Source organism: Canis lupus, chromosome 29, assembly GCF_011100685.1.
Source record: "Canis lupus familiaris isolate Mischka breed German Shepherd chromosome 29, alternate assembly UU_Cfam_GSD_1.0, whole genome shotgun sequence".
Taxonomy (NCBI): domain Eukaryota; kingdom Metazoa; phylum Chordata; class Mammalia; order Carnivora; family Canidae; genus Canis; species Canis lupus.
Genome location: NC_049250.1, coordinates 37907570 through 37935114, shown reverse-complemented (window position 1 = coordinate 37935114; position 27545 = coordinate 37907570). Strand labels below are relative to the sequence as shown.

The 27545-nt window shown below is 43.8% G+C and overlaps 1 protein-coding gene across 1 annotated transcript in view; it reads left to right on the top strand.

Moving 5' to 3' along the window:
* Positions 1-3585: 3585 nt before the first annotated feature.
* RUNX1T1 (RUNX1 partner transcriptional co-repressor 1) overlaps positions 3586-27545 on the top strand; it is a 134623-nt gene continuing 110663 nt past the window's right edge. Inside the window, 4 exon segments of the mRNA XM_038579733.1 lie at positions 3586-3817; positions 3819-3843; positions 4007-4090; positions 4093-4149. Coding sequence (XP_038435661.1) covers positions 3722-3817; positions 3819-3843; positions 4007-4090; positions 4093-4149 — 262 coding nt within the window. The 5' untranslated portion in view covers positions 3586-3721.

Sequence of the window (27545 nt, the reverse complement as noted above, 5' to 3'; positions counted from 1 at the left end):
GAACGAATGTGAAATCCACTAAAGCACCTTTGTGAACCTGGTATTATCCATCAGTGGGACCATTTTATCCAGAATAAGTTATTATTACCCAAAGAGACACCTTCCAACTTCACTTTTTTACAGCCATTAATATAAGAGTTCCTAAATAATGTTTAAAGAACAGTGAGCATTTTATTAAAGCAAACATTAGTTCAGTTTAATGGAGGTAATTGTAAATGATAAGACAGAGCAGGTTATCTCTGTGTTGTTTAAACAGAAGGAGCTACTTTGCACCATTTCCAGTAGCCATCTGTGGAAGAGAAGGGTTTGCACCTGTCTGTCCACACTAATTATAGATTAGGGCCAAAGAAATGAAATTCGAGGAGGTTTTCAGCTAATGAAATCCATACTGATTTTATTGTAAATGTGTTTTATGTAAAGAGGGTGATGGTTGAGTTATGAGGGAATAAATCGGGATGTAGCTGCTAGGCACTTGGTTTTGAAGCACAATTCTGCTGCATTAACCTTTGATATTCAGAGGAAAAAAAAAAAAAAAAGACCAACAACTTAGACATGGATGCTGGCCTTTGTTTGGCATCCAGAGCTACAATTTAGTGGGCAGCAGTGAGGTTCAGTGTACAATTTAAAAATGTGCTGTAAAGCAGCTCCAGTGTTAAGGCTATTCTAAGATTCTGAAATGCAGATGAAGTAGGAGGTAGGTTTTGTTTTAACTTAGGCACATAAAACCTTAGAAAAGTAGAGAGCTTTTCTCTCTCTCTCTCCTTTTTTTTTTCTCCTGCATTTCAGTTTCACATCCATGAGAAATTAAAGCAAAACGAGTGAGGAATGCATTCTGCAATAAAAGGTCACATGAATGTCTATCACATCTGTTTATAGTAATTATGAACATAATTAACATAAGAATTACAAATGAAATAATGACAAGCTGAGCAATGAGATATTATGCCATAATGGTCATATGTTGGAATTCTCACATTATAGCACACTAGAATTCACATACTCAAAGAAAGAAAGAAAATGCTAGATTTTTATCTGAATTAATGCCTCCAAACTTATCTGCCTGGGGCAGATGGACTTCTTGCTTTTATAGGAAGGTAACCTATTATTAAGAAAAGAACTAGTTGAAATGAAGATTTCCAGTCTCCAGCTTGGACTTTAAGACAGCTGTGATTATAGAAACCACTTTCTGTTGTACACTTATTCTGTGATTATACTTCTTGATTATTATATTGCGCTTTTTTTTTTTTTTTTTGAAATTGAAAGCTTTGCAGCAAAGTGTTTGCTTTGGAAGGGAGTCATGGATTCTTCCCATTTGAGAATTGGTTGATCTTTTCTAGAACTGTGAGCCAAAAGTCAATGAACAAACAAGGTAGTAATAGAAATACTGTGCATTTACAAAATGAGAACATTGACAGATGAGCTTTTGCACAGTTTTCTTCATGCCTTTAATGTTTGGATGCTTTTAAAAGAAAAAATGTAAGACTTCTCTGGGTTTGAGAGTGGTAGTAGTGCATTGTTTTTTTTTGTTTTTTGTTTTTTGTTTTTTAAACAGCATTTGGTTTTTCCTCCCAAAGAGCGTGTAATGGAAAAATCAGTGGCCTTTGTGAGTGGTATTTTTTTCTTCCTAAGAGTTGTGTTGGATTTACAGGCATTTTGCATGTAGCCTGTGTCCAAATTGATCTGACTGAAATGTGATAAAGAGGAAGGTCTGTGTGATTGCATCTGGTTATTCTGAATGCACTTCTCTATAACAGCTAGGGAAAAGGTGAAAGGGGAACTTTTATGAGGACTAAAATGATACTCCAGAAATCCGTTATTAAATTTAAAACATGTTAGAATGACCGATTTTCACCCATTTAAAGTTCACTTGATTTTGTAATGTGCCCTGCCAAATGGCTCACTTCCTACTCTCGCACCCCTCTCTAACAATTGAACCTGGCCACTTTTTGAAGATTTATGGAGAAATATTACCTTGTTCTCGTCTCAGTGATACCACGAGGTTTTCCACATTATTGGATTACTGGAGGATTGTGGCGGACCCCTTTTTATCAGACATTCATTGCATGACAAGATTTTTCACACATGCCCTTCCCCCACCTACGTCCAGCTTATGCTCACTTTGCCTTACCTGTCAGATTTTTCCGGATTCTCTTCTTGGCCTGGGCGCATGGGGTTGGGGCAGGGGGTGGGGAGCCTACTACCCATAAAACTGGTTTTTGGTTCAATGTTTGGAGAGGAGTGCTTGATTAAACAATGCCTCTCATCAAATTTGTGTCTAAGAGACTCTCTTCCTTTTTTTTTTTCCCCTCTCTCCTGCTGGCCTCATGCTTCCCTCCCCGCCCTTTACCATTTTGTCCCTTTACCCCAAGACCCGTCCATAAACTGTGTTACAACCCAAACTTTCACTGTGGCTGGGGCTACAGGGTATGTCATGAACAATCATGCAGTTTATTGGCTACTTCATTCTGAACTTGCTCTTCACACTGCGGTGAGAGCTTCTTAACCAAGCTTCAATGCCTGGAAATACAACACAACCAAATACACCCCTTCGCGCCAGCCCCCCCCCCAATAAAATAACCTTCTTTGCTGCATTATCTGCACTCCATTAAGGATCTGATCAGATGTTCAGATTGTCTGATGGGCGCATTTAAAAGTGAAAAGGGGCTCCCACGGGACTACTCAGGTGTATCTCCCCCCCTGACCCTGACGGGGTGGAGGATGAACTCTGGTCTGACGGAGGAGCATCAGCCCTTGCTGGTTCCCTGATTGATTCTCGGGCCCTGGGTGGGTGAAGCGCTGTGAAGCAGCTCAGGCCGAGATTGATTACCTCGATTTCAAATTCCCACCTCCCAAATAGACTCTCGGATGTACACCTAGGGGAACCCCCTCCTCCCCCCCAATTTCTGGAGGTGGAGCAGGTGTCTAAGAGTCACCTGTAGCTCCCAATCACAAGTGCTCCTCCTCATCGCAGGGATGCCGGCTGCACGGGAGTCTTCTGCTGGGACGCCTTGGAGCCCAAGGGAAGCTGTTTTACATCTGCTGGTGTGGGTGGGGAGGGGTGGAATTTGCCGGCGGGTCGGGGGGGGGGGCGGTTGTTGGGTATTGGGGCCAGCGGAGCAGCGGGATGAGGCCTTCCCCTCCAGGTGGGTCTGCAAGACCGCGGGGAGAGCTGTGAGGGCTCCTTGAGGTTTGTCTTGCAAATTGTGGCAAGTGGGCTGGAGGGGAGGCGGTGACGGTCTCATTGTCATGCTCTGCCCCAGAGGGAGCTCCCCGTCCCTCCCGACCTTGACAGGTCCTCCCGGAGGTGCAGTCTGGCCCTGGCACGGGGGTGAGGCAGTCTGCTAGCCTGGGTTCCTCCCCTTCCCCTGGAGGAGGGGGCAGTCCAGGGCGATGGCCCCAGGCCATCACCCCCCACCCCACCCACCCCAGCTGGCTCTGGGGTACCAGGCGGCCGCGTGGCCCCCCTCCCCACGACCTGGGGCCCGGGCCCCCACCTCCTCCATCCCTTTGGGTTTCTCCTCTGCAGCCTGCGCCTCTCCCCTCTCTCTCCCTCTCCCTCTCTCCCTCTCTCTCCCACTTTTCCTCCCTCTCCCGCTCCGTCTCACACGCACCCTCTGTTTATTTTCCTGCCTCCATCTGGGCCCTGCTGATATTGTAATCACCCTGATGCACGTTGGCTCCTCTCCTCTCCCTCCTGCGCTCACACACTCACTCACACACAATGTGCCATCCTGACAAGCCTTTTACTTCTGATAAGCTCCGATGTGTGTTTAATGAATACAAAGCCGCGGTCTGGGTGCCGCCTCGGCTGCGGCCGCCTCTCCTGCGCTCCTTTGCCAGAAGGTAATCTCCGTGAACGGGGAGGGGGAGGCGGGGAGGGGGCGCAGGGGTGGGGGGGCGGGGGAGCTGCTTTTCTCTTTCCCTCTCTCTCCCTTTCCAAACGATCCAGAAGTCGATAAGAGCAGGAGAAGTGAAGATGTAACATGTTATCTGTCGCTCCTCTTAGCTGGCGGAGAGAATTTACATTTAAAGATTAGCGGAGAGAGAAAGAGAAATCTGCCTTTTGTTGTGCGGGGTGAGGAGGAGGCATCAGTCCTGGCCTGGCCGCTATCTCCCATCACCTCTGCGACCCAGACAGGACTCGGCGAGGTGAGATGACCCGAGGGGGGGGGGGGGAGCTTATCTGTAATTGGGTTTAGTTTGGGCCAGCCTCAGTGGGTGTAAAGGGATTCGATAAAGGACTGTGGGGGGGGGGCACACACAATAGATTATTTATTGACTAAATGCTGAAGCCTTGAGATTGGAGAGGGGGGAGAGGAAAAGCTGCTTTCACAACTTGATGAGTTTATTTTAATTTTTATTTCAAGGCGAGCCTGTCCCCCCCCCTCCCCCGGGTGCAGGGAAGGGCTGCAGAACTTGGGCGAGATGGAAGGAGCGCGATGCCTTCTCTGCATCCCCTGCATCCCCTGCATCCCCCTCTCCCCCCATTCCGGCCCTTCTCAGGCTCCGTCTCCCTCCTTTTACCCGGAGTTGCCTTTCACCCCTGGGGGGGTCGGTTGGATCCGCCAAGCGGAAAGGGCAGTGGCTTGCTTTTTTTTTTTTTTCTTTTGGAACTGGTCCTTCGCCTTTGGGTTTTGCGTGGCTCGTTTCGAATGGGTGTTGAGCTGATGCTGACGGTGGTCCTTGAGCGAGGGAGGAAAGAGAATGGATGGAGACTACTTTTAAGGGTCGATTTGACGGTAGGGGTTCAGCATGCTTCAGAGCAAAAAAATAAAAAAATAAAAATAATAAAAAGGAAATAAAAAAGAACCCCAAACCCATCATTCTGATGCTGCCCTGTTAGATTTGTATGTTGCCTTTGAAACGCGGGATCTTTTTTTTTTTTTCCCCTCCTTGGAGTGGGTTCAAAAAAAAAAAAAGGAGTAAAAACATGTTTTATGGACTCCTGAGTGTATTTCCAAAAATTACAGTGTCAACTTTGTAACGTTCTGAAAATGGGGAAAAGTGAACAGAATTGTCGTTTGCCTCGTCCACGTCCTCAAGATAGGTGTTTTCCTAGGTGAATGGGATCCAGTAACTAAAAGCCTAATTAAAATTTGTTTAAAGCTGGGTGGGTGGGGGGGGGGGCATGTTTCCTTGTTGACAGCGGCAGATCGATTGGGTAAGACAATAGAGTCCCATTATTTCACTTCCATTGACTGAACATATTGACATTTCAGGTTTGCTGTTGCCTCAGTGAGCATGATGAAACACTGAAATTCACAGACCCACTGGCCAGAGTGGCACATGCTTTACTGTATGTCATCTGTGCCTTCAGGTTACCTTGTCACCCAGGCAGAATGGGGACGGACAGCCTGGAGTCCTTCACAAGGGGTAGAGCTCTTTTGGCTAAGAAACTGGTGGGCAGCCTGGCTTGGGAGCATCTTTAATTTTACCCAGAATCGGCTGTTACAGAGAAATAGCACTTTTATTGACAAATCTGAGAAGCGTCCCAGCTATTAATCGTGCACATGGGACATACGAGAATACCCATTTTCAAGATTGATCTTCACCTCCTCCGGAGGTGTCTACGGGGAGTGGTTGGTCACACCATTTAGGTGTTTATCAGCTGGTGCTTGGGATGAGAACTGCCCTTCCCCAGTCCGGGTGCTCAGACGTTCAGGCACCTGCTAAATCTCTATCTGATAAAAACGAACCTGTAAGGCCCCTTCCAGAATAGGGCCTGACTTGGACTTTTTTGTTTCTGGATTCCTTTTGGCGGGTGGAAAATGAAAATGGGATGTGTGTATTTTATGCCCATAGGCATGCATAGACAGTAACATGTAAAAACGAACATGAGTACATTCCAGGCAGAGGCAGAGAAAATAGTAAGTTATTGTCCTTATCTACTTAGTGTAAACCTACCCTTGTATACATTTTGCATAGTCTTTGCATAACACAACTAAGTATTAGATGGAATAGAGTCAAAGAAATGTGAGTCATACAGAAGTGAGTATGGGGGAAAAAACAAACCAGGAGGGACTTAACATATTTTTAAAAAAAGTTTAATGAAAATATAAAACTATTATGAATGTGCTTTATACACAGCAATTGTTGCCATCAAGTAGGCAACTGATGCCCTTTGCAGTGTTTAGAACAAAACTAGCCCTTTATACCATTTTCATGAAAATGTTAGGTTTCTATTTGATCAGCAGGTGCTGTTGAGATGAAAGCCATGTGTAAATTTTCAGAAGGCCAAAAGTGTCAATTCAGAAAAGGAAAGTGATAAGAGAAAATGCAATCAGTTTTCCTGTTTTCAATTTGTGCAGGATTTGAAGAGCTGTTTTGTTAAACTGCTACATCTGCTCCAATATGAATATTGAACTACTTCCACTAAAAATAACAGCCTATAATTTGGAAGCTACTGCAGTCTTTTGTTAGTGTGAGTGGGTTATTTAAAAACAAAAAAACAAAAAAAATAAAAAAATAAAAAAAGACAATTTTCTATTCTGACAATCTCTTGCTTAATGTGCATTTTCATTTGTTGGCACTTTTATCCTCAGCAGATAAATGGTATTATGCAATTAGGACCTCAGCTTGTTTGACTATGAAAGAGGTTTCCATAGGTGACAATCCTGGTAATATAAAAAGGGTCCACACAAAACAAAATTCATTTTTAAATAATCTGTTTAAATATAGTTATTTAAAATGAGATAGCTATTCCTTACATTCTCGAATACTGCAATTTTTAACTTATTGCTGACTATTGTAACAAAGTTAACACTGTTCTGTTACATACTGAGCATTCTGTGATTTATTTCACCTTTAATATACCTGCAAATGTAAGTTTAAACTAATCAGGGATATTTTACCTAACAGGGCTTTCAGAATAATTTTTTTTCATGCTTAAATAAAATGATTAAATTATGCTTGAGTGCCTGCATACAAAAGCCTTAGCTTCTATAGTACTGCTAATCAAATAAGTTTTATGGACAGGGAAAGCACCACATTAGAGAAAAAATTGGATGCACTTTCCTGGTGACGTTTCTAGGAAAGACAACTTCTTTCTAAATCCTCTAGTATTAATTAAGAAGAAAACTCTAACACGCATCTGAAATAATCGTAATAAACAGAATACTTCATCCCTCTAATGAGAACCCGAATGGCTTTGCTAGCCGTGTGATGCTGGGCACAGAGACTTAAGGTGGAAGGAAGACTGATGAAATTTGGATCGGGTTCAATATTGACTCTATTCACAATTGCTGTTGGGTTGCCTTGTGGCTCTAGTAATTTGTCCAGGTTGAGACGTGATCACTGCTTAGGATCAATTAGAGGCGGTGTAGCTTGTGGCTTCACCCTTGAAAGGCTGGGCACACTCTTCACGGCTAAGCTCAGAGTATCTCCAGAATGGATTAAGGGGAGGACAGACATTGGGATGCAGTAGGATGGTGGATCTTAAGAAACGCAATGTTTATTCTGCACCACCAACTGCAAGGAGTGGTCGTCTGAGGACCGGTATGGAGTGTGGGAACCTGTGATCACGTGTACGTGGCCAGCCCAAGAATGATGCTTTCAGGCAGCCTAATTTCCAGTTTGAAGCCAAACCGTGGCATGTTGTGCTGGCATGTCCTTCAGAGGCCCGGGGCAGCCACATGGGTGTATTCCCTGCCACCGCACCCACTACTTTGCCACTCTCCAGAACTGGGGCTGGATCACATCCCCGTGGAAGAAAAGTGTATTTACCGGGCACAACCCCGTCATCGGTTGTTAGATGGTTTTGTCCTGAGGCCGCATTCAGCGGTGGAGCCTCAGTACTTTGGAAAGCCTCAACAGGGGGGTTCTTGTGTCTCTCTTCAGAACCTTCATGCTTTAACAAATGATGCCCAGGCTCTGACATCAGAACCATCGAGCCAGTCGTGCCCCACGGTTGAGGTTTAAGGCGCAAGAGAGACCCTCCTGTTTGAAGAAGGTTGAGACCGTCAGTGCTGCTGAGATCCACTAACGTAGTCGCGGGCCGTAAGAGACCTACTTTTAAAAATCCCCCTGCTTTGACGGTTCTAATTAGATTACCTCCTAATACAGCCCATGAGGGAATAAAGCAGGCATTTGTTTCATAGATTTCATACCGGTCAAGCTCTCTAAGGCAAATCACGGTTGGGGTGAATAGCGCCTTTAGAACATAGATCTTGGTGAACGAGCCCACAAATGTAAAAATTTCCCATTTGTCCTACAATCTCAGCCCCTCTAAGTGCCTTAGGGAATGCGATGGACTAGATTCATTAATCTTTTAACAGCTGGGTCATAGACCACTTGTGAGTGTGCCTGGGCTTTCAAGAGCTGCCCCCTAGTTGTTGGTCTTGGGAGAGAGAAGAGGAACAGACTAGTGGTAGAGGCGTACTGTGAGCCTGGAGTTACCCCCCACATGTGGTGCCATTGCTGATTTTAAGTAGATGACAAAGCAGCACCTTACTTCATTTCGAAGCCCGGCCGAAGTTGCTCTTCTGGCTTGACCTTTGCCTCGATATGGAAAAACCGAGCTTCCCTCCTCTTCCCAACTTAATTACCTACTTGGTTCAAGCTCGAGTAATTAGAGACTTATTTTCTGAACACCTGGCTTCATATTCTCCATAACATTCTCCATTGTTGTCTTGGGCCCTCGCCCCAGCCTAGGAATCACTAGCCGACAGACACCCTTGGACGCACCCAAGTGTATGCCAGTGTGTATCCCCCCGGTGTGTCCTAATCTGGGCTTTTCCACTGCTGAATTCTGTTCGCTCATCAGAATACCACCTTCCTGAGCTACACTGAAGCCTTGAGGAATCAGGCTGTTCCCTTTATTGATCTCAGTCAGCACCCTGCAGTTGGCTTCAGCCCAGTGTCCGCATCCCTGGTGCTTGGTCCCTCCCCGTTGCTAATGGCAGTGTTTTCATCTCCACGTTTTCCAACCAGCCAAGTCCAACTTCCTGGGCATTTCCTAAGAGGAGAGGGGTTACGCACCATTTGGAGTTTGCAGGTGTAGTTACGTAATGTAAAAAAAAAAAAAAAAGGTGTGTATTATAAAAAGAAGTACACGGTGCGTGTGCATCCCCCCAACTCATGAGTAAACTGGGGTTCCCCTTCCAGTGCAGTCACTCCTTTGCTGCATGGCCTGGGGTACGTGCCACCCTTCAGGTGCGTTCTTCGGGAGTGAAACAAAGGACAGATTCAGTGATCCTTAGGCTTCTCAGCTCTCCTATGTATGAGTCTGTGTGTGATGCCGAAGTAGGCTTTCAGGAATTTCCCATGGTAAGGTGAATGAAGAAAAAAATCCTTAAATTTTAATTCTGAGTGGGTGTGGAGGGGGATAGGGGGCGCTCCTCGCCTCCATATGGCTGGGAGATGGAACCAGTATAGGACGTCACGATCGCCTTACCCTTCTCCATTGTAAAGGAGTGGCCTTGAGAACAGGGGGCCGTTTTTTCCACACATCCTGGACCTTAGATGACTGAACCTTCAGCTCTGACTTACTATCCCTTTGTAAAAGGTGAATGAAGAAGGCACAAGTCTGTTTATATGGGGAGAAGGAACTGAAGATTTCAGGTTTTGTTTGGGGAAGAGAGCCTCCATGGATGGTTTCACCTCATGGGTGCTGGACAAGATGAACTTGGTGTTGGGGGCAGGGTTGAGTGGGTAAAAGCTGGTGTGGTGGTCATTGGTTGTCCTACGAGGCATTGGCCATACCCCACGGTCTCCAGGTTGGGACGTAAGTCGCTGGGCAATTTAGAAAATGACCTCTTTTGACCATGTTTTGGAGAGAGCTTGGTAAGTAACAGCTTGTTGAACCAGGATGCATTAACGTGGTTAGGAATGGGCTCCTACGTAGGAAGGACTGAAGTTGCCCTGTCCCATTGTCTGAAGAAACAGCCTGCCGTCGGTTTTAAAAGCCCAATTATTACCAGTAACCTTTTGATTTCATACTTTAGTCTGTACACAGTTCAGACGTTATTGGACGTTTAATCCTAATTTGCAAAACTGTTAATAATGAAAGCGAGCTGGATATCTTGGGAACTCAGAAGCCGTGGCGTTCTTACGCTTCCGATTGGACCAAGGAGGAGAGCCCCTTGTCATCATCCAGGGTGGCAGTAGAAACTTCTGTTTACTCGGAGTATCCGCAATTGGCAGGACTTGGAAGTGATGTTAATGTCATCATCTGTCGTCAGAAATGGAAGCCACAGGAATTACTGTTGCTTCATAGGTCGTAGGAGAGTTGTGTGTTGGCATTCAGCGTTCAGTGGGAGGCCAAACTGAAGTGTTGTGTGTGTGCGTTTGCCACGGAGGAGAATATCTTCAAAGTGTGTGTGTGCCGTGAGCTCTTAGCTCAGTCTGGCTCGACTGGATTAATACTGCGTCCGAGAAATTAGAAGGTGCCATGAGAGGTGAAGGCGGTTTGTCTGACTGAAGCAGCTCGAGAGCCAGGTGGGCACTAGTGAAATGAGAAGAAACAAGGCCGGAGCAGTGATGAGCTAGAGGCGGTTGGCACAGCACCAGGGGGGAAAACTAGCATATGATGCGATTATAAGGAGGGCTCGGGAGGTCCCTTCCATTAGACTTTCAGGGAGTGCACCCGGTGATGCTCAGGTAGGAGACCCGAGAGATATCAGGGAAGTAGGTAGGACATGACACCTGTAGGGGCTGGTGTCGGGTTGTGCAGGGAGCCAGCACAGCGGCACTGCAGAGAGTATTCTCAACGCACATCCTATTGACAAAGAGAATACCCACAATTGGAAAGTCATCCCCAACCCCTCTCCCCCCCACCCCCACCCTGGCAGGTGTTCTAAGCATGGCACAGGTGGTGCTTTAAGGACAAAGTCTTAGAAAGCGGGTGGGCCTCTCTGGTTAGAACTCGATGGACTGGACTCCCTTCCCTAACCTCAGGATCTAGGAAGATGTGAGCTGTAAGACAGGTCATGAAAGACTGCTAGTTTATTTTCTGAATCTATGCATATGTTATGTACACAGTGATGAGCAAACACAGCTGGGAAGAACAGCAGATGATATTGGGACTGGAACTGTGGTGTTTATCAGACTGACACAGTAATCCTCCTTCCCCTGGAAGTGTTCTCTTTAAGTGACTGTTAGGATTCTGGAACTTTTATCATGTGTCGGGCCAGTCTTCTCTCCTCCACCCCGTTGCCTACCTGTCTCACATTTTCATTCTCATCTGCAGCTAGATTTACATAGAGGGGAGATCCGTGTTTGACCTCTCGTGGGAAACAAAGGTGGACAGTTGTTTAAAGGTTCATCCTCTTGCTTAAATAAGGAGAGGTAGGTCTGTTCAGGTCTAAAGGGAAAGTAAGTGTGATCGGTCTCCACCAACTTGTCCAAGGCAAGCTTTGAGTCGGCTAGAGGGAGTGGGTATAAAATGGCAGAGAAAAAGATAAACGAGGAGGAGTAAAATGGGCAACCGATTAAACCTACTTTTCCTCTGTTTGAAGAAAAGGGTATGCTCGTTGGGTAGTCCTGGCAATGACCCTTTTTAGAGTATCTGGAAGAAGGCATGTCTACTCTTGGCTGGCAAGAGTTAATAAATTAACGAATCAACGGATGCCTACTACGTGTAAAGCCATGTGTTAGGATGGAGACACAGGCTAAGTAGTAGGTTTGCGTACAACTATACTGTATACATAAAGGGGGTATACATATGATCCAGTGTGTACTTGAGTCCCACTGAGTGATGAGCCCACCCAGGACAGATAAAATTGCTACATAAGATGGTGAGGCTTAACGGCCTGACCGCTTTAAATGGTACAGTCAATGGGATTTGAGAGGAGGGGAGTGAGTTGGAATTTCAGTTTGTCTTCAGACAGGATTTATCAAAGTCAAGTTATTATAATGGTGGTGTGGGGGGTTGTAAAGTAGGAATGTGGAGTGCAGAAAGCCAGATGTGGAAGAGGCATTCGGAGGGCCTTTGGGGTGGAGAGTGAATTGAAGAATGTGGTTGTATCAGAAAGGACCCAAGGGTGATTATTGGGAAATAAGCAGAAAGATCCTAAGTGTCTTGTCTATGAAGCGTGTCGATTTCAGCTTTATCTTCTGAGGAAGCCAGAAGTTTGGAAAACTGTCCTGTGAGACCCCCTCAGGGCGGAACGGGGCATGAGGGGCGCCCCGCCTGGGTTTGCACCCTTTCCTTGGTCTTAGCCCTGTGAAACCAGAACAGTTCTGCTGTGATGACAAATTGCTTTGTATGTTAGGTTTTCTAGTTGGGCTTCATTGGGACAGAGGATGCCCCCCAGTGAAAGGGGTCTCAGTAAAACCAAAGGGAAGAGGCAAGGGGAGGAAGCCATGGACCCAGTTAAAGTTATGTTTCTCAAGAGTTGGTTGCACTGCGATCAGTTGGTTGGGTCGGAATAGAGGAAGGCCCGGAGGCCAAGGCCAAGCGGGAAGCTTCTGGCAGCAGGATGACCAGGATTGAGTTTGTGGGATGGAAAGAAAGAGGCAGAGGTGTGGGACGCAGCCGAGGGGTAAGCGTTAGAACTCGGTAGTAGGGGTGCGTTTAGAGAAGCTAGAGTTGACCACGTGGAGTCTGTGTCCAGGGTACTGAGCTCGCCAGAATTTTTGATTTTTAGATTTATTTATTTATTTGAGAGAGAGAGAGCATGTGAGTGTGCAGGAGCTGGAGTGGGGGCGGGGGGGTTGGACAGAGAGAGGGTCTCAGGCCCACCGTCCGCTGGGCCCTATGTAGGGGGCTCGGGGCTCGATCCCACAACCCAAATCGTGATTGAGGGTTGGATGCTTAACTGACCGAGCCCCCCAGGCGCCCTTAGCTTGCCAGAGGTTAGAATCCCTTTGGATGTTTAAGGAGCAGCTTCCCTACCCCTCGTGAACTCAGAGTCTCCTGTGACCCCAGAGGCAGGGGCCTCCTTGAGAAAGAGGCCTCCAGCCCATTTGGACAGCCCCGCCCCGGGGGTCCTTGTGTTCTAGCCACTTTTGCAAATGGTGATAGGGCTGTGAAGTGGCAGGTGTGCCTTCAAGAGTCCTGGTTGCATGAGGGTCTTTATTGATCTCTCTGGGACCTGGCTCCCTTACATGCTTTGGCTTCTTGTGTGACTTTTAACCTGTTCTGAGGTTCCTTCTGGTTTTGTAGGTACCTTTGGGCCATGTCGGGGAATAAGAGGTGGTCAGGTGGGCCGGGTCTGGACCCCTTGCCTTTCTACTGGGGCAGGCTTTGTGGGGATGGGGAGTGAGAGTTGTTTCAAGGGGCCTTTGAACCCACGTTCATTCATTAGGTACTCCCGGTGTGGTCTTGCAGACCATGCAATGACAGTTTTCAAATATACTTTAAGCAAAAATCACAAAAATGAAAATAAAATAACAAAAATATGTATTGCAGTTTTACTGAGCTACTAGAAACTTGTCTATTTATTTTACAGGCAGCTGATAGTAAACAAATTACTGTCATATGAGGGACCACGATTTTTTTTTTTAAACGAGGCCGCCTATTGGAGAAGTAAAGGAATCCCTTGATTAAATCCTTATGATTAAGTTGCTTGCTAATCATCTCCACTATTGAAGGGATTTTAGTTGTTGAAAGTAACAACAACCAAAATCTACCAGTTTCAGGACTTTTGGGGCTGCTTCATCAAGGTAATATTATTGCAGGATATTTTACCGTGTTTTGTCCAGTATCATTTAATTTGCAAACATACTGGCGCTTCTTTCTTTATTTACTCACTTACTTACTGAGGAGGGGAGGGGCCGAAGGAGGAGGAGAGAATTTTTTTTTTAAGATTTTATTTATTTTAGAGACCGTGTGCATGAGTGGCTGGGGGGGTAGGGCAAAGGGAGAGGGGAAGAGGGAGAAGCAGACTCCTTGCCCAGCAGAGAGCCCAACACAGACTTGATCTCAGGACCCTGGGATCATGACCTGACCTGAAGTCAGAAGTCAGACATTTAACCAACTGAGCCACCCAGGTGCCCCTCCCCCTGCCCTTTCTTTCTCTTTTTTTACTTCTTGAACCTGAAGCAGATTTGGCGTTCGTGATTTTGTTATAAAATCTGTCAGAATGGAACGTTTTAAGACCGTTTGTCAGTTGTCCTCCAGAAGAATTAGTCACGGGCAGTCAAAAAAGGACCTCAGCATAAAAAGCAACCAATAGTGTTTAAAAGAATGAGACCAATTTCTAGGTGTTGAGAGGCCATCATTCCTGAGATACATTGTGAGATGGGAGAAGCGGAGAGCAGAACAGTGTGTCCAGTATGTGACATTTGTCCAAAAAAAAAAAAAAAAAGAAAAGCAAATAGATAGGCATATGCTTCTACTTGTGAAGATAGGTACAAGCATCTGACCAGAGTTGTTTCTTTGGGGAAGAAAGTGAGGCCCAGGCATTGGTGGTTGGAGGGAGACCTGTTTGTCCCCTCGGTCCTCTGAGCCCTCTCGCAAATCTTCTACCTGTTTCACTCGCTATAAAGTTAAGAGACCACAGATCGGACTGGGGTTGAGTGGTGCTTGGGGGGCAAAGAGATGCTCCTCTCTTCTCTGCCAATAGGCAGTGGAGCGTGGAGGGGAAAGGGCCCAAATCCCAAGTGCGCTACTAGTTGTTGAATCTGCTTCTACTCCCCCTGTTCATCTGGAGATAATTCTCATCTGGATAATCATGGCATGACCTCATGCGGCCGTCATGAGAATTCCATGAGGTGTGTCTGGAGCATAACCATGGATGATAAAGTCTTGCTTACTCTCAGACTCCGACTTGACCACCTGGACCTGCCCGCCACTCTTCTAGAAAACCCCTGTAGGACCTTCTCTTCTCTCTGGATGTTCCTTGTCTGTCACCCTCACTCAGCAAATGCTTACTGGAGAGTCTGGTCCTGTTTGATATCTGGGGAGATAGAGATGTTCAAGACCCCCAACACCCTGATTTGCTAGACTTTTCTTATCTCAGCCTTAATTAAGACCCATTTCTGCAGGGAGCACACTTGTCATCTACGTCTCAAATGAAACTACTCTCTGAAGCCTTCAGGACGTCTCTTCCTCAAAGCTTGGATTTATCACATCCAACTCTTTGCTACTGTCCATGTGATTCAGACTTCTCTGCTGGCTTGTAAGCTTGTTGAAGGTAGGCGTCTGGAACGATTGGGGTACTGTTTGATGCTTTATTAAGTTAAATATTTTTTTGAAAGCCTATTCCTTGAACTCAAGTTATGTACTTGGTACTGTCCTGAAATGTGTCATTGCTAAGACCAAGAAATCTTTGATTTCAACAGCATGTCGCTTCTCTCCCCGTCTCTATCTTGGTCCCCTTCCATTGTGTTCTCTCATCGTGGAACGTACCATTTATTGCCGCTGTATTTTGGCTTGGAGTTTCAGCAACCAAAGAAGCAAAACCAAAACAAACCCCAGGTGCAGCATCAGCTCCAGGCAGACCGGGAAAGGGTCAAATCCCTTGCATGCCCTTCTTTACCTGTTTTATTTTACTTTTTTTAGCCCCGATGTTCACAAATGTACTTTTCGTAAAGGATGAGCTCCCTGATATTGTAAGGAAACTATCGTGTGTCTAGATGCATTTATGAGCTGGGACTGTCCCTTTGATCAGGGGCCCAGCGGTGGTGGCTCGCAGCATCTCCTCTCCCAGTTGTCCCCCCAGGTTATCCCTTAGTTGCCAGGGGCTCTCTTCTGTCCTTGGGTTGCCCAGATCCACTTTCTGGACAGATCCGCTGCTGGCTGAGCACCCCCTCACCCCCAAAAACCTCTCCACCCCTTACTATCACCCTACACCCCCAGTCTTAACTTTCCTATCCTTGTATGGGATCCCAACCGCTCTGCTGCTTGAGGAGCTGGCCCTCAGGGAAGGCACTGGGTAGCATGATGGATCCATCATGCAGAATGTGCAAGTGAGTGAGAAGTGTCCCCTTTTCCGTCCAGGTAACATGGTCACTTGAAGAGATCATTTCAGAAGAGCAGCCTTCAGTTGCTTAGTATAGGTGGCCGAGCAGTTTCAGATGCACAGGTGTGGGGAGGAGGCACTTGGGAGGTCTTCACGGGACGAGGCCCACATATTGCCTTAACCCCCACCTGGGCCTGAGCTCATTTTCTAAGTGACTCGGAGAGGTTTCTTCACCTGCCCGACGTCACCCTGGGCCAGGTCGGAACCCAGGTTCCATGACTCCCAGGCTTCTCTGGTCTAGAACGCACCTGGGCTCTCCTGCAGCTCAAGTCCTACCACCTGGGAGGTGGCCCATGAGCAGGGCCCACCACGCTGACTGCAGGTGGGAATGCTACTAAAGTTAAAATGGAAAATTGTCAAGACTCGTTATTGCACTTAGGAAAGTCACTGTTTAGAATATAAAAAAATGCCACAGTTTTGTAAGTTTCTCAGAGAGAGAGAGAGAGAGAGAGAGAGAGAGATGTTAGTGGATGAGGAGCAGCAGCAGCCACCAGACCGGATCTGCAGCTGGACGGTTGTAGATCTCCTTTCTGAGACGTGTGACCGTCCACCATGAATGCAGATACTCTTCAAAGATACTTTTTCTTTCATGTGAAAATTGCCAACATGGAATAGATGCCTTAATTTGGAGAAATCAGTCTTTGGAAATAATTGGTTCTCTCTTCTCTTATCCCCCCCAAAGATGATCTTCCACAGATGAAATTAGAGGAGAGAGAGAAAAAAATTAAAACACAAAACATTAGTTTGTGGTATTTCTTTTCTTTCTTTTTTTTTTTCTTTTCTTTTTTTTTCTTTTCTTTTCTTTCTTCTTCTTCTTTTTTTTTTTTTTTTTTTACTGCAAAATGTTTTAGGACCTGTGGTTTAATTCCACATATTTTGGACCTCTTGACTGATCATAAATGTTTTTATCACTATTCATACAGTAGTGACTTTCAGAAAGGGGAAAATTATGATTACACTGGGTCATTTGTGAGTTGTGACCTAATGCTTTTATTTTAATGCTTTAAACCGTAATATTAAAATAGGTATTAGCAGCTTTCTACTATCAGATGATGGGATCTGAGCACATGGGATAAAACAGTGCTTGCAATAGAGGCACTAAGATAGGCACTTTATAAGTGTTCCTCTTATCTTCATATCATCCTGGTGAGTTAGGTATTACCATCTTACTTTAGAGCTTTCCATCTGAAGCTCAGGGAGGTTAAGTGACTTGTCCAAGGTCAAATAGCTGATAAGTGTAAAAGCTGAGATTCCAGCCCACCAGAGCATGCATCCAGAGGGCTCCTAAGTGGTTAGTATACGTGTAGGCCACTGCCATTTTAGGATATTTTGTTTTATTGAAAATTAAATTATATCTGTAACAGAGGAGACACTCAAGAGCCTTGTACTGTCTAAAACTGCCTGGTTGGTTAACTCATGGGTCATCCTGCATTACTGATTTGACTAAAAACAAATCGTAGATTGGTCACCTGCCTTCTGATTAATTTATTCCATAAAATAATATTTGAAGGATATTAAAATAATGCCTCATTGCCGCCATAAGAGAAAAGGGCTTGAGGAAAGACTAGATAGTATTGGATTATCACTTATTCCTTTGTTCCCTCAGCGGATACTGGGTGAGCCAGGCATTGTGCTAGGCTCTGGGTAGGAAAACTGTTGAATAAACATGGCCCCTGTTCCTCATGGCCCTTGCAATAGAATGAGTAAAGTGCATCCGGGTAGGTCTGAAGGCATAAAGAGAGAGAATAAGGTGAGATCTCTATCTTACCCCAGGAAACTCGATTGGTGAACACAATTGGGAGAGAAGCCCACGTGTAAAAACCAGTGCAGTGCATTTACTCCTATAGGTTGTATGGATTTATAAGGAGGTTCTTTTTTTTTTTTTAATTTTATTTATTTATTCATGAGAGACACAGAGAGAGAGGCAGAGACACAGGCAGAGGGAGAAGCAGGCCCCATGCAGGGAGCCCGATGTGGGACTTGACCCCAGGACCCCGGGATCATGACCTGAGCAAAAGGCAGATGCTCAACTACTGAGCCACCCAGGCATCCCAGTGCTGTGGTTCTTACTCATGGTGTCCTGTTGCTCATTGTGGGTGGAAATGCTGGCCTCACTGCCCAAGTTGCCCTGGATGATTCCCATGTAGGCCTGTATGTGTACAGTACTGATGAGAATGGGCTCAAGTGAACAATATCTGTCAGGTAAATACTGCCCAGTCTGATATGGATCAAAAATGCTATTACAGGTTAAAGAAGGGACAGTGACCATGGGCCTCAGGAGTGGTCAGGAAAAAGTCTGTGAAGGCCATAGTGATTGAATCAGGCTTTACAGAATTTCTGTAGGTGAATTTCATTGTTGTTTTTTTTTCTTTTTTTCTTTTTATTTGGGCTACTGCTCTGTGGCAAGTACAGTTTTAGGTATGGGGGATAGAGGCATGAGCAAAAGAGACAAGACCACTGCTCTCCGAGAGTCTACAGTGTAGGGATGGGAGAGGGAGACAGGCAGTAAAGATATTAATAAGATTATTCCACATAGTGTTAAATGCAACGATGACAGTTAAAAATCAATGTTAGAATGGTGGTGTTGGTGAGATTTTTGTTTTGGGTGGTTGGAAAATTATCTCTGAAGAGGTTATACTTGAATGAAACCTGAGTCTGAGAAGGAGCTGGGCATGCAACTGCCTCTGAGAAGAGGCCTCTGAGGTTGGTGGATAAAGCCATAAAGATGAGATAATGCATTCTATGGGGGGGTGGGAGGGGGTTATCCAGGAAAGAGCTCCTGGAAGGGCATGGTTGGAACAGAGGGTGAAATGTGTAGGGTGCCAAATTATGGAGGGTCTTGAAGATCCGAATGGCACAAGACTTGAGGACTGTGTGTTTCTGTGTGTACGTTGGGATGGGTAGTTAGGAGAAAGGAGGAGAACCTGGATGAGTTTGTCATGGAAGCTTAAGGAAGCTTGTGTAGCCGGGATATTCAGGTTTACTTCATGTGACTATGATGAGGGACAGACCCCCAGATATCGTAATGTCCCAATCACTTCCTGTTGGAAACTGAGCGTCATCCTAGCGTGTGGCATACGTGGTGCCTGGTTGACTGCTCTGGATCAGGGGGATGCAGGAGGATTGTCCTACCAATGAGATCATGGAGGCCTTGACGAAGGTAAGCTACAATCCAGTGTCAGGGACTGTACTTAATTAAAATAGGTAATATTTTCTAAGTCAGAGACTAGATATAACAGGTTCCTTTTGTGATGGTCCCCTTGGAATACAAAAGTAATTGTATTTTTATTAACGTAAAAGGACCAGTCTTTATTGCTATAAAATGTTTTTATGAAAGGAAAGAGAAAAGTTAAGGTCTGATTCAATCCAGGTTGATAAAGAAGTGTGCTTAAAAAGGTTCATTTGTGGAATAACGATACGCATATTATTTACTAAAGGAAAAATTACCCCAAATGTTGATCTAATTCTCTAGAGAAATGTATTTAGGCGGTGAAGGGATTCCTGGCGGTGACTGAGAAACTCCGTAATGGGGAACTGTACTTGGTCTCTTTTGAGGTTGATTCTGATGTGTGTAGTCTTTACATCCTATTAAATTTTTGAAAGATAAACTGATACAAGAATGATTTGCCAAGGCTAGCAACTCTTCCTTTTAAAACCTTGGCTCAGTGTACACATTGGAGGGATGGGGGAGTAAGATAAAAGCATTATAAATATGAGGTTAACTGAATTCAAATAGAAGGTTCTCTCAAGTTATTGCATTCCTTAGAAAATAAATACATTGCGCATATGGTTAAGATTGATCAAAAAAGTATTCTGTATGCCAGTGATTACATTCCCATCTGTGATTAAGGTTTTCTGTCTGCATCTGGTTTTCACATTATATTTCTGTAACAAGAATCCTTTATATAGCAGAGTTCACTTTCTGTATTTTCTATTAGCGGCAGCTTGAACTACTGCACGGATCGCAGATTTACACATGTGGTTTTCATTACTTCATACCATTGAGAAAAAGTAATATTTGTTTGGGAATGTATGTTTTCCACAATTTCCATGGTAATACAACATGTTGAGCCTTTTTAATAACACTCTTGTAGAACTACAAATTGTTTGAGGCATTCTACTCTTGGTGGAGTTTAGCTTTTAAACTTTTCTCGGGGTATGTTCCCCTCATCATGGTGTTTAACAAATTGGAGAGCTGAGGATCTGAACAAAGCAATTATTAAAGAGAGAAAGGATGTTTTACTGTCCTTTGCAGGGGATACAGACTTCAGTGGGGAGTATGTATGGCAGATATCTGGGTATCTATTTCACAGTGTTCGGTACTGTTAATTTATTATTATTTCTTTTAATGTATTGGAAGTGTAATACTCCAAAGTCATTATTTTAAAAAAAATTAAACATTAGCTTCTATTGCTTCTGTTGCTGCTGCTGTTGCTTCTTTTTCTTCTTCTTCGTCTTCTTTTTTTTTTTTTTGGTTATTCTATTGATTATGATACAGTGTTTCATATGTAAAATAGTTCAGTGGCCAAAATCCTCATGGGTAACTTTAGGTTCACATTGTATGTTACTTGAATGTGTATTTCTCTGCCATGTTAACATTTGAGAAGTTATAAACATGCACATTTGAAATATTTTGTAACAACTGTCTTCCTGCCAGCTTTTCTCCATTGGCTTCAGAATATTCTGATTAAAAGAGACACAAGTTAAAAAGTGAAACAGTATATTCTACATGGGGGAGGAGGGGTCATTTATAATTGAGAAACTTATCTTTTAAAGGCAGTTTATCCACATGGTAATTTTATGTGCCTCAAAACTGAGATCTACTACACCATTTTTTAAATCAGTAAATCTAGATATTAGGCACTTATTTAGCAGTCATGAGAAGGAAGAAATAGACTTAGACGCTAGGGTATTTGTATGTGCTTTGACTCTTCCATTTGTTCAGTGGAGATTATTAACTGTGACCCACACAGGCATGATCCAGTTTTATCAGTTTCTCTGATGTCTTTTGTTGGTGGTTGCTGAAGCACAAAATATTACAAAATATTATTGAATCTAAGAAAAAATTCTATTTTCTTCTTCCCCCCCCATAATAGTTGTTTATTCTCTATTGATAAAATATTTTTTACTCAGTATAGACACATTGGAAACAGGATTGTGTAGGAAATTAGCCGTATTTCCATCTTCCTGAAATAATCATTTGACATCTAGATGTATTTACTTCCCGTCTCCCTTTCTTGCACCCTACCTCACCCCTGGTATTTGACTGTTTACATACGTGTACATGTATCTATGCATTTTGGTCATTTTCTTGTGGAAATGTTTGCTTTATCATCTTTAGGTTACATGGTAAACTGAATGTTTCCAAGTTTTGGCCAATTGTCTTTAGTGATCTTTGCTGAGCTTCAAGGCAGTTTCAACTAAGAAATGTCTAATATTGTATTTTTCCTAATCATCGTTTATTTAATTTTTACCCTGAGGAATAAGAACTGGTTGCATGATACAGAATCACAATGTGGCTTAAAAGGGCATTGATCTGTATGTGTGCATTTATTTATTTAGTAAAATCTGCTTGTGTAGATACATCAGAGTATATTCACCAATGTTAATTTCTAGGGAGTACTTTGGTTTCTTAAAAAAAAAAATAATGGCAACAGCTTTAATAATACTTTTTGAGACTGCTTTTATAAATTTTTATTCCTTTACATTTACTGAGTTCCTCCCATATGTGTATATGATTGTGCTTGAGTTACAGTGCACACATTATGAGAATTAAATAAGGATGCTTTTTCTGCACATAGTAGTGGTACTGACAGTGGGTGAATACTAGGCACTCAATAAATATTTGAGAATGGATGAATTCCAAAGCTGCCAAATCTAGCAGGAAAAATGAGAAAATTTGGATTGCTTTAGAGAAAAAGAGAAAGTAGAAGAAGTTTGTTGATTTGCTAAAATGATTCAGCCATAATTATCGTTACTAGTATTTTTAAACTAGTTGACTCCATAGATTATTTGTGACTCTTATCAGTTGTTTTATGCTATTTTAGCTAATAATAGTAATGTTTAATTTTCAAAAAATGGTGATGCAATATGGACAGCACTTTGTTTTGAAATGGAATTTAACATGCACATAAAATTCTGTAAAATAAAACAAACACATAGTGTTTCAAAGCATTTTTCTAAGGGGACCATAATATCTGACAGAGTATTTGATTTTTTTATTGAACAAGGTAAAAGCTAACACATTCTTCTAAGGTATTGATGTACCTGTGTTCTAAACCGGTTTAAAGGAAGAGGAGTTGTCAGGTTCAGAATGTGTCTAGCTTTGAGTCAGATGACGGGAGAAGTAGAGCATGTCCTTATGGAACTGAGAAAAATGGGGATTGTTTTGGATTCTTCTAAAATTGAGAAGAGCTTGTGTCTGTTTCTTAATACAAACAAAACAAAACTGGTCTAGTATAATCGTGTAAGTAGACGGGTGTGATACTTCAGACTGGTTGTGATATATGCGTTTTTTTTCCCCTTTGTTGTTGTCAATAGAAAAGATTGATCTCTGGGCTGGTGAACATAATATCTGTCCCAGTCAGAAAAGGAGAGAGGAAATTAGCAGAGCGATTGGTGGAGAATGATATCTGTCAAAAGAAACACTTGGAGAGCACTGAGTTTAGTAATAGGTGACTGCCGGAAAAAAGGGAACTTTGAATATTGTCAAGGTAAGGAACAGACAAATATTTTGATTTACTTAACAAAAAAAGAAATTTATTCTATGTTCCCAATAAATTCTAATTGTGAAGATTTTTTTCCTTTTTCTTATTTCTTCTAGTGCCTGTTAAATTTGTATTATATATATATATATATTTTTTTTTTTTCTTTAATTGTCTTTGAAGTCTTTGGATGTGGGATTGGGTGGGGATCAATCAATCAGCCTGGCTGTGGGAGCCCTTGTTTGATAGCTTTGGGCCTGAAGATCTCAAATGATCAAGTACCAAATTTTTTTCCCACCCTCTTCTTGTTGCAGTGCTTCTTGCCATGTTTCATAATACATCTGTTATAAGCTGAGCAATACTTGGAGTTAAAGAGTAAAAGCTATGCCATGATTTCTGTGTTTATTGTAACTTGAGATGGTGTTTTCTGAAACAGTTTGTTGACTAAAGAGGGGAAAAAGTGCTTTTTAATTTATTATTGCTCCTGATTGATTTAGATTTTTCTTTTTTAAACTTTTAAGCGAGTGTGGTTTCCTAAGCAGAATTCATGTTCATGGGCACATTAAAAAAAAAGAAAAATCTAACTTTAGGAAAACAGCAAATACAAACTAAGTATATTATTACCATTTGGCAAGAGACTTCTTAAAGCCTGCAACATGTCAAAATTCAGGAGAACCCTGAATTGTGGGTTCCAGAGAGTTGATGCATCCTGCAGCCAGCTCGGTTTTAGGTTTAGCGGGCTTGTGCAAAAGCACAGACGATTCAGGGTAAACGGTGCCAGGAAAAAGTTGAGCGTTAACACAGATGTTGTGTAATACTGGTTGGCACTCGAGTGATTGGGAAGGGATGTTTGAAGTTCTTTGACTGCCTGCCTGACTGCATGGAAAAGAGGGGTAGCAAAATATTTACCATCTGTGGCCATGGTTCTGGAAACATTGCTGCTGGTGCCCACCCCACAGCATCTACTCTCGCAGTCCCTACAGATCCTTATTGGCTGGTTCTGTAAGTTTCCAAGAAGGTGTTGGCAAACGAGGGTGTTTTTTTGTTTTTGTTTTTGAAAGACCATAGAAAATGAAATAATTTTCCGTATCATTAGAATCCTTTGAGGTCGCCTCGATGGTGGCTTAGTTTCTCTGTGTTTCTCTTCCTCTCACACCCCCTTCTTCATCATATGATGATCTTTTCTAGTAGTTAGTGAGAGCCGTACATTCAACAATGTGTTCATTGAGTTGTATTCGTTGAGTTGTATTGAGTAGCTGAACCATCTCTCACCTCTGTCTCTATCTTCTTACCTCATGTACTGTTGTTACTAAAAATCGCTTTTAGGGGAACTCACATCTTGGTTGATTAGATTTCCAAAGTCTAAAAATAGAAAGAGGTGAAGGTCTTCAAGGAAGCTAGTAATAATAATAATAGTAACAACAACAACAACAGCAGTAGCAGCCACTGCTAGGAAATTTTTCATCTTCCATCAGAAGAAAGCACTGTTTTAAGAGAGGATATAACTCTTTGCTTTTTGCCTTATGGGTCTCTATGGGGGCTCTTAATAATATGGTAAAATCACCTAAGGTGCGGATTACAAATTGCGAGGGATATCGGGTTTAAAACTTTGAACATCTGTTGCAGATCCGGAGGGTCCTGGTCTTTACCCACCCCCAGCCCGTTCCAATCCCATCCTCCTCTGGTCGCGTGGGCTTCTGGCCGGGGCCCGCTGGGCCTGCACCATGCAGCGTGGAAGGTCCACAGCAAAAGCAAAAAATGCATGCCCGAGACACATTATAAAATGACTTAATGCACGTTATTTGTTATCCTATGCAAATGCTGAATGGAGAGAGCGTCAGGGTCAGGTATCAGACACCATGCCGAGTTCCTTTTCTCTTTCCTATATGTGTGTGTGCGTACCTCCTTGAAAAAAAAAATGATGGATGTGTACACACACGCACACTCTCTCTCTCACACACACATGCAACTTATATATATTTCATAACTGGTGGGAGAACTGGTGGGTTTTCTTTATTTTGTGTGTGTGTGTGTGTGTGTGTGTGTGTGTGTGGCATTGACACTTTTACTCCTCGTTTTCCTTTCTCGTAATGGTAATGGGTATATAGAAATATGGGCTTCAGACTCACGTTGACCGGAGAAATGGAGAACAGAAATCATATACTTTAAATTTGCAAACACCTGGAATCCATTGTGTTCCTGGGGTTGTAATTTGGAGACAGGAAAAGTAAAGAACTATGGGAGGTGAACAGTCGGGGCTCTAAGTGAGGACGGCCTGAGGTGGCGCCAGAGAGTCTGGTCTGTGTGGGGAGTCTGGGGGGTGGGGGCCGGGGTCACCCGGAGACAGATCTGCTTCTGGGGGGTGGGGTGGGGGTGGGGATGATGCCCAGGGGACAGCCACCAGCGTAGGTGGAAGCTGGTCAAGGCAACGTGCTGTGTGTGTGTGTGTGTGTGTGTGTGTGCACGTGTGTGTGCCCCCCCCCCACCCCAGGGATTTGAAGCATACCCCAAACAAGTATGACGCTTGGTCCTCTAGAATGTGGTTTAGAGCTGCTCTCCTGTAGGGCTTGCCTTTGTTGAGGGGTGGGCGGCTTTAGGACAGCTGGAGAAGTGCTTGCTCTTAGTGAAGGAAAACACTGAGAAGGGTCCAGTAGCTGTCATACTTGAAAATAATAATAATTTTTCAAAAAGATCCATTGGCTGGTCTAAAAGATACAAGGGGAATAGCATGGACCAACACAATGAGGACGGAAACGGAAGAAACTTCTGTTGCAGGGTGGTGTGTGTCTGTGTGCCCGTCTGGGGTGTCATAATTACGTAGTCCCGATTTATACATGGGTCATACATGGGATATGGGTCTCAGTAGCCACATTTGTATTTTTAAACAGGGCGATTTAAAAAACAAAAACAAAAAACTGAATGTGAATGGTGCTCTGACCCCTTAGGTATTGGCCGTCTTTATTAGGAGAAGAGGAAAGTTATTTTCCCAAGCAAAATTGCTGGTTTTGGAGAGCGTCTGCATTTATTTTTAGTTTTTCTTGGTCATGTTCGAGGGGTCTGATAGCATTAATGGGCTTTACCCCACATGGAGCTTTGAGCTTATTGTAGCACTGCACACTGATCCCAGGTCAGTGTGATGCGTGAAATCAATTTATTTGAATCTCTTTGCCTCTATAGGAATTTGGCAGCATGCCAGTTGTTTTCATTTAATGTTCTTTGTGTTGAACACAGACAAGCAGGCATGCTTTTGTATCCCTCTCTCCTTTGGTCTCTGTCTCTTTCAGCCAATATTTTACTCTATGGATTTTGAGATGAAGGAAGAATATATTATTTATGTGATTCTAATCATTGCTTAATGTGTGTGCGTATGTGCGTGTATAAGTGTCCCACTTTCATTTCTTCTGAGGGATATTGTGTGCGTGTGTTTTATATATATATATATATATATATATATATTCCTGAGTTTTGCTGGTGACTTTCTTTCTTTGTATACAAATAATACAGTTTTGTTTAAATGAGGTTTTTCGAAGAAACCTCCCAAACCAGATCATAGGTGGTATTTACGTGCCATGAGACCTATTATCAAAAACTGAAAATGACAATATATTAATTGTACAACACACAGCACATGTTTCATCTGTGAACTGAACTATCAAAACCATGTCTTGGGGAGCTTTTTAAAATTTTTTTTGATTTGCAGATTTACACTTTATTCCAGCACGCGTGCAAAAGAAAACCAGGATTATTATTTGGATGTTGTTTCCTTTGAATAACCCCCTCTTAAATCAAGGCACCAGTGTTCTGCATAGATTGTGACATTGAATTTTTACAAAGTTCCTGCATGAGGTTCATTTTTATTGTTTTCTTTTTAAAATCCAGGGGTTAGTGACAGGGAACAGCCACAGCACAGAGGGTTTTTTTTTTTTTTTTTCTTTTTTTCTTTTTTGTGACAAATAGACTCAGACCTTGCTGTGGATGTTTTTGTAGGGAGGATTTGTTTCTGGGTCAGCTTTAGGAAGAGGTGGAGAAGGAAACAGAGAGAGAGAGAGAGAGAGAAGAGAGAGAGAGCAGAGAATGTTCTGTTGATGCCCCGGGCAGTTCTTGCGGAAGTTGATATGCAGAACCACGGAGCCACAGCTTCAGGGTCAGGCTCAGACCCAGAGCCCTGCTTCCTTGTTTAATTACCTGAAGAGCAAAACAGTCAGGCTGGGAGTGTGTGAAAACCCAGTATCTCTTGCAGCCGCCTGGCGCTCTGACATCCTGCAAGGCCAGCCCTGTCTGTCCGCCAGCGTCAGGCTGGCTCCCGCCCTGGGTTCCTTTCTTTCTGGAGGCATTGTGTGCAAGAGGGTTTGGTCAGGAATTTGAGGTTCCTGCCAGTGCCGTGGCCCTGCTTTCTCCTCCTGGACTACCCCGACAGATACGCTTAATTTTTATTTTAATTTTATTTTTATTTTTTGGATGAATTTCAAAATCGGGCTCTTTCATTTTACACCCTGGCCTGGCTCTGAAACATTGTGACCGGCAGCAGCTCTTAACCCGTGGGGAGCTGCTCCGAGCCCATGGGTCCTTCTTCTCCTGGGGCTGGTTATCTGGTGTCTGAGATCAGGCTCCCTAGGAGCTCAGTGTGGATCTGGTGGTGCACAGGTGGTTTGGGTGAGGCAGTTTCAGCATCTTAATCCATCTGGGGGAACAGCCCATCTTTAAGCCAAGGTGATAGCACTTTTAAGTTTGGGGGGTGTTTGGTTTTTTGTTGTTGTTGTTCTCCCCCCCCCCTTGGGGCCTGGGAATTTGAATTTGGCCTGGAACACTTGCTGGGGGGAAAAGCAACACCCCCTGATGAAGCTGGAGGTGGGGCGAGGAATCCTATCTGGACAGCGATGGGTGGCCGAGTTGAGGACAGTGCAGGATAAAGAATTCCTGGGGATGCTTGCAGGTGCAG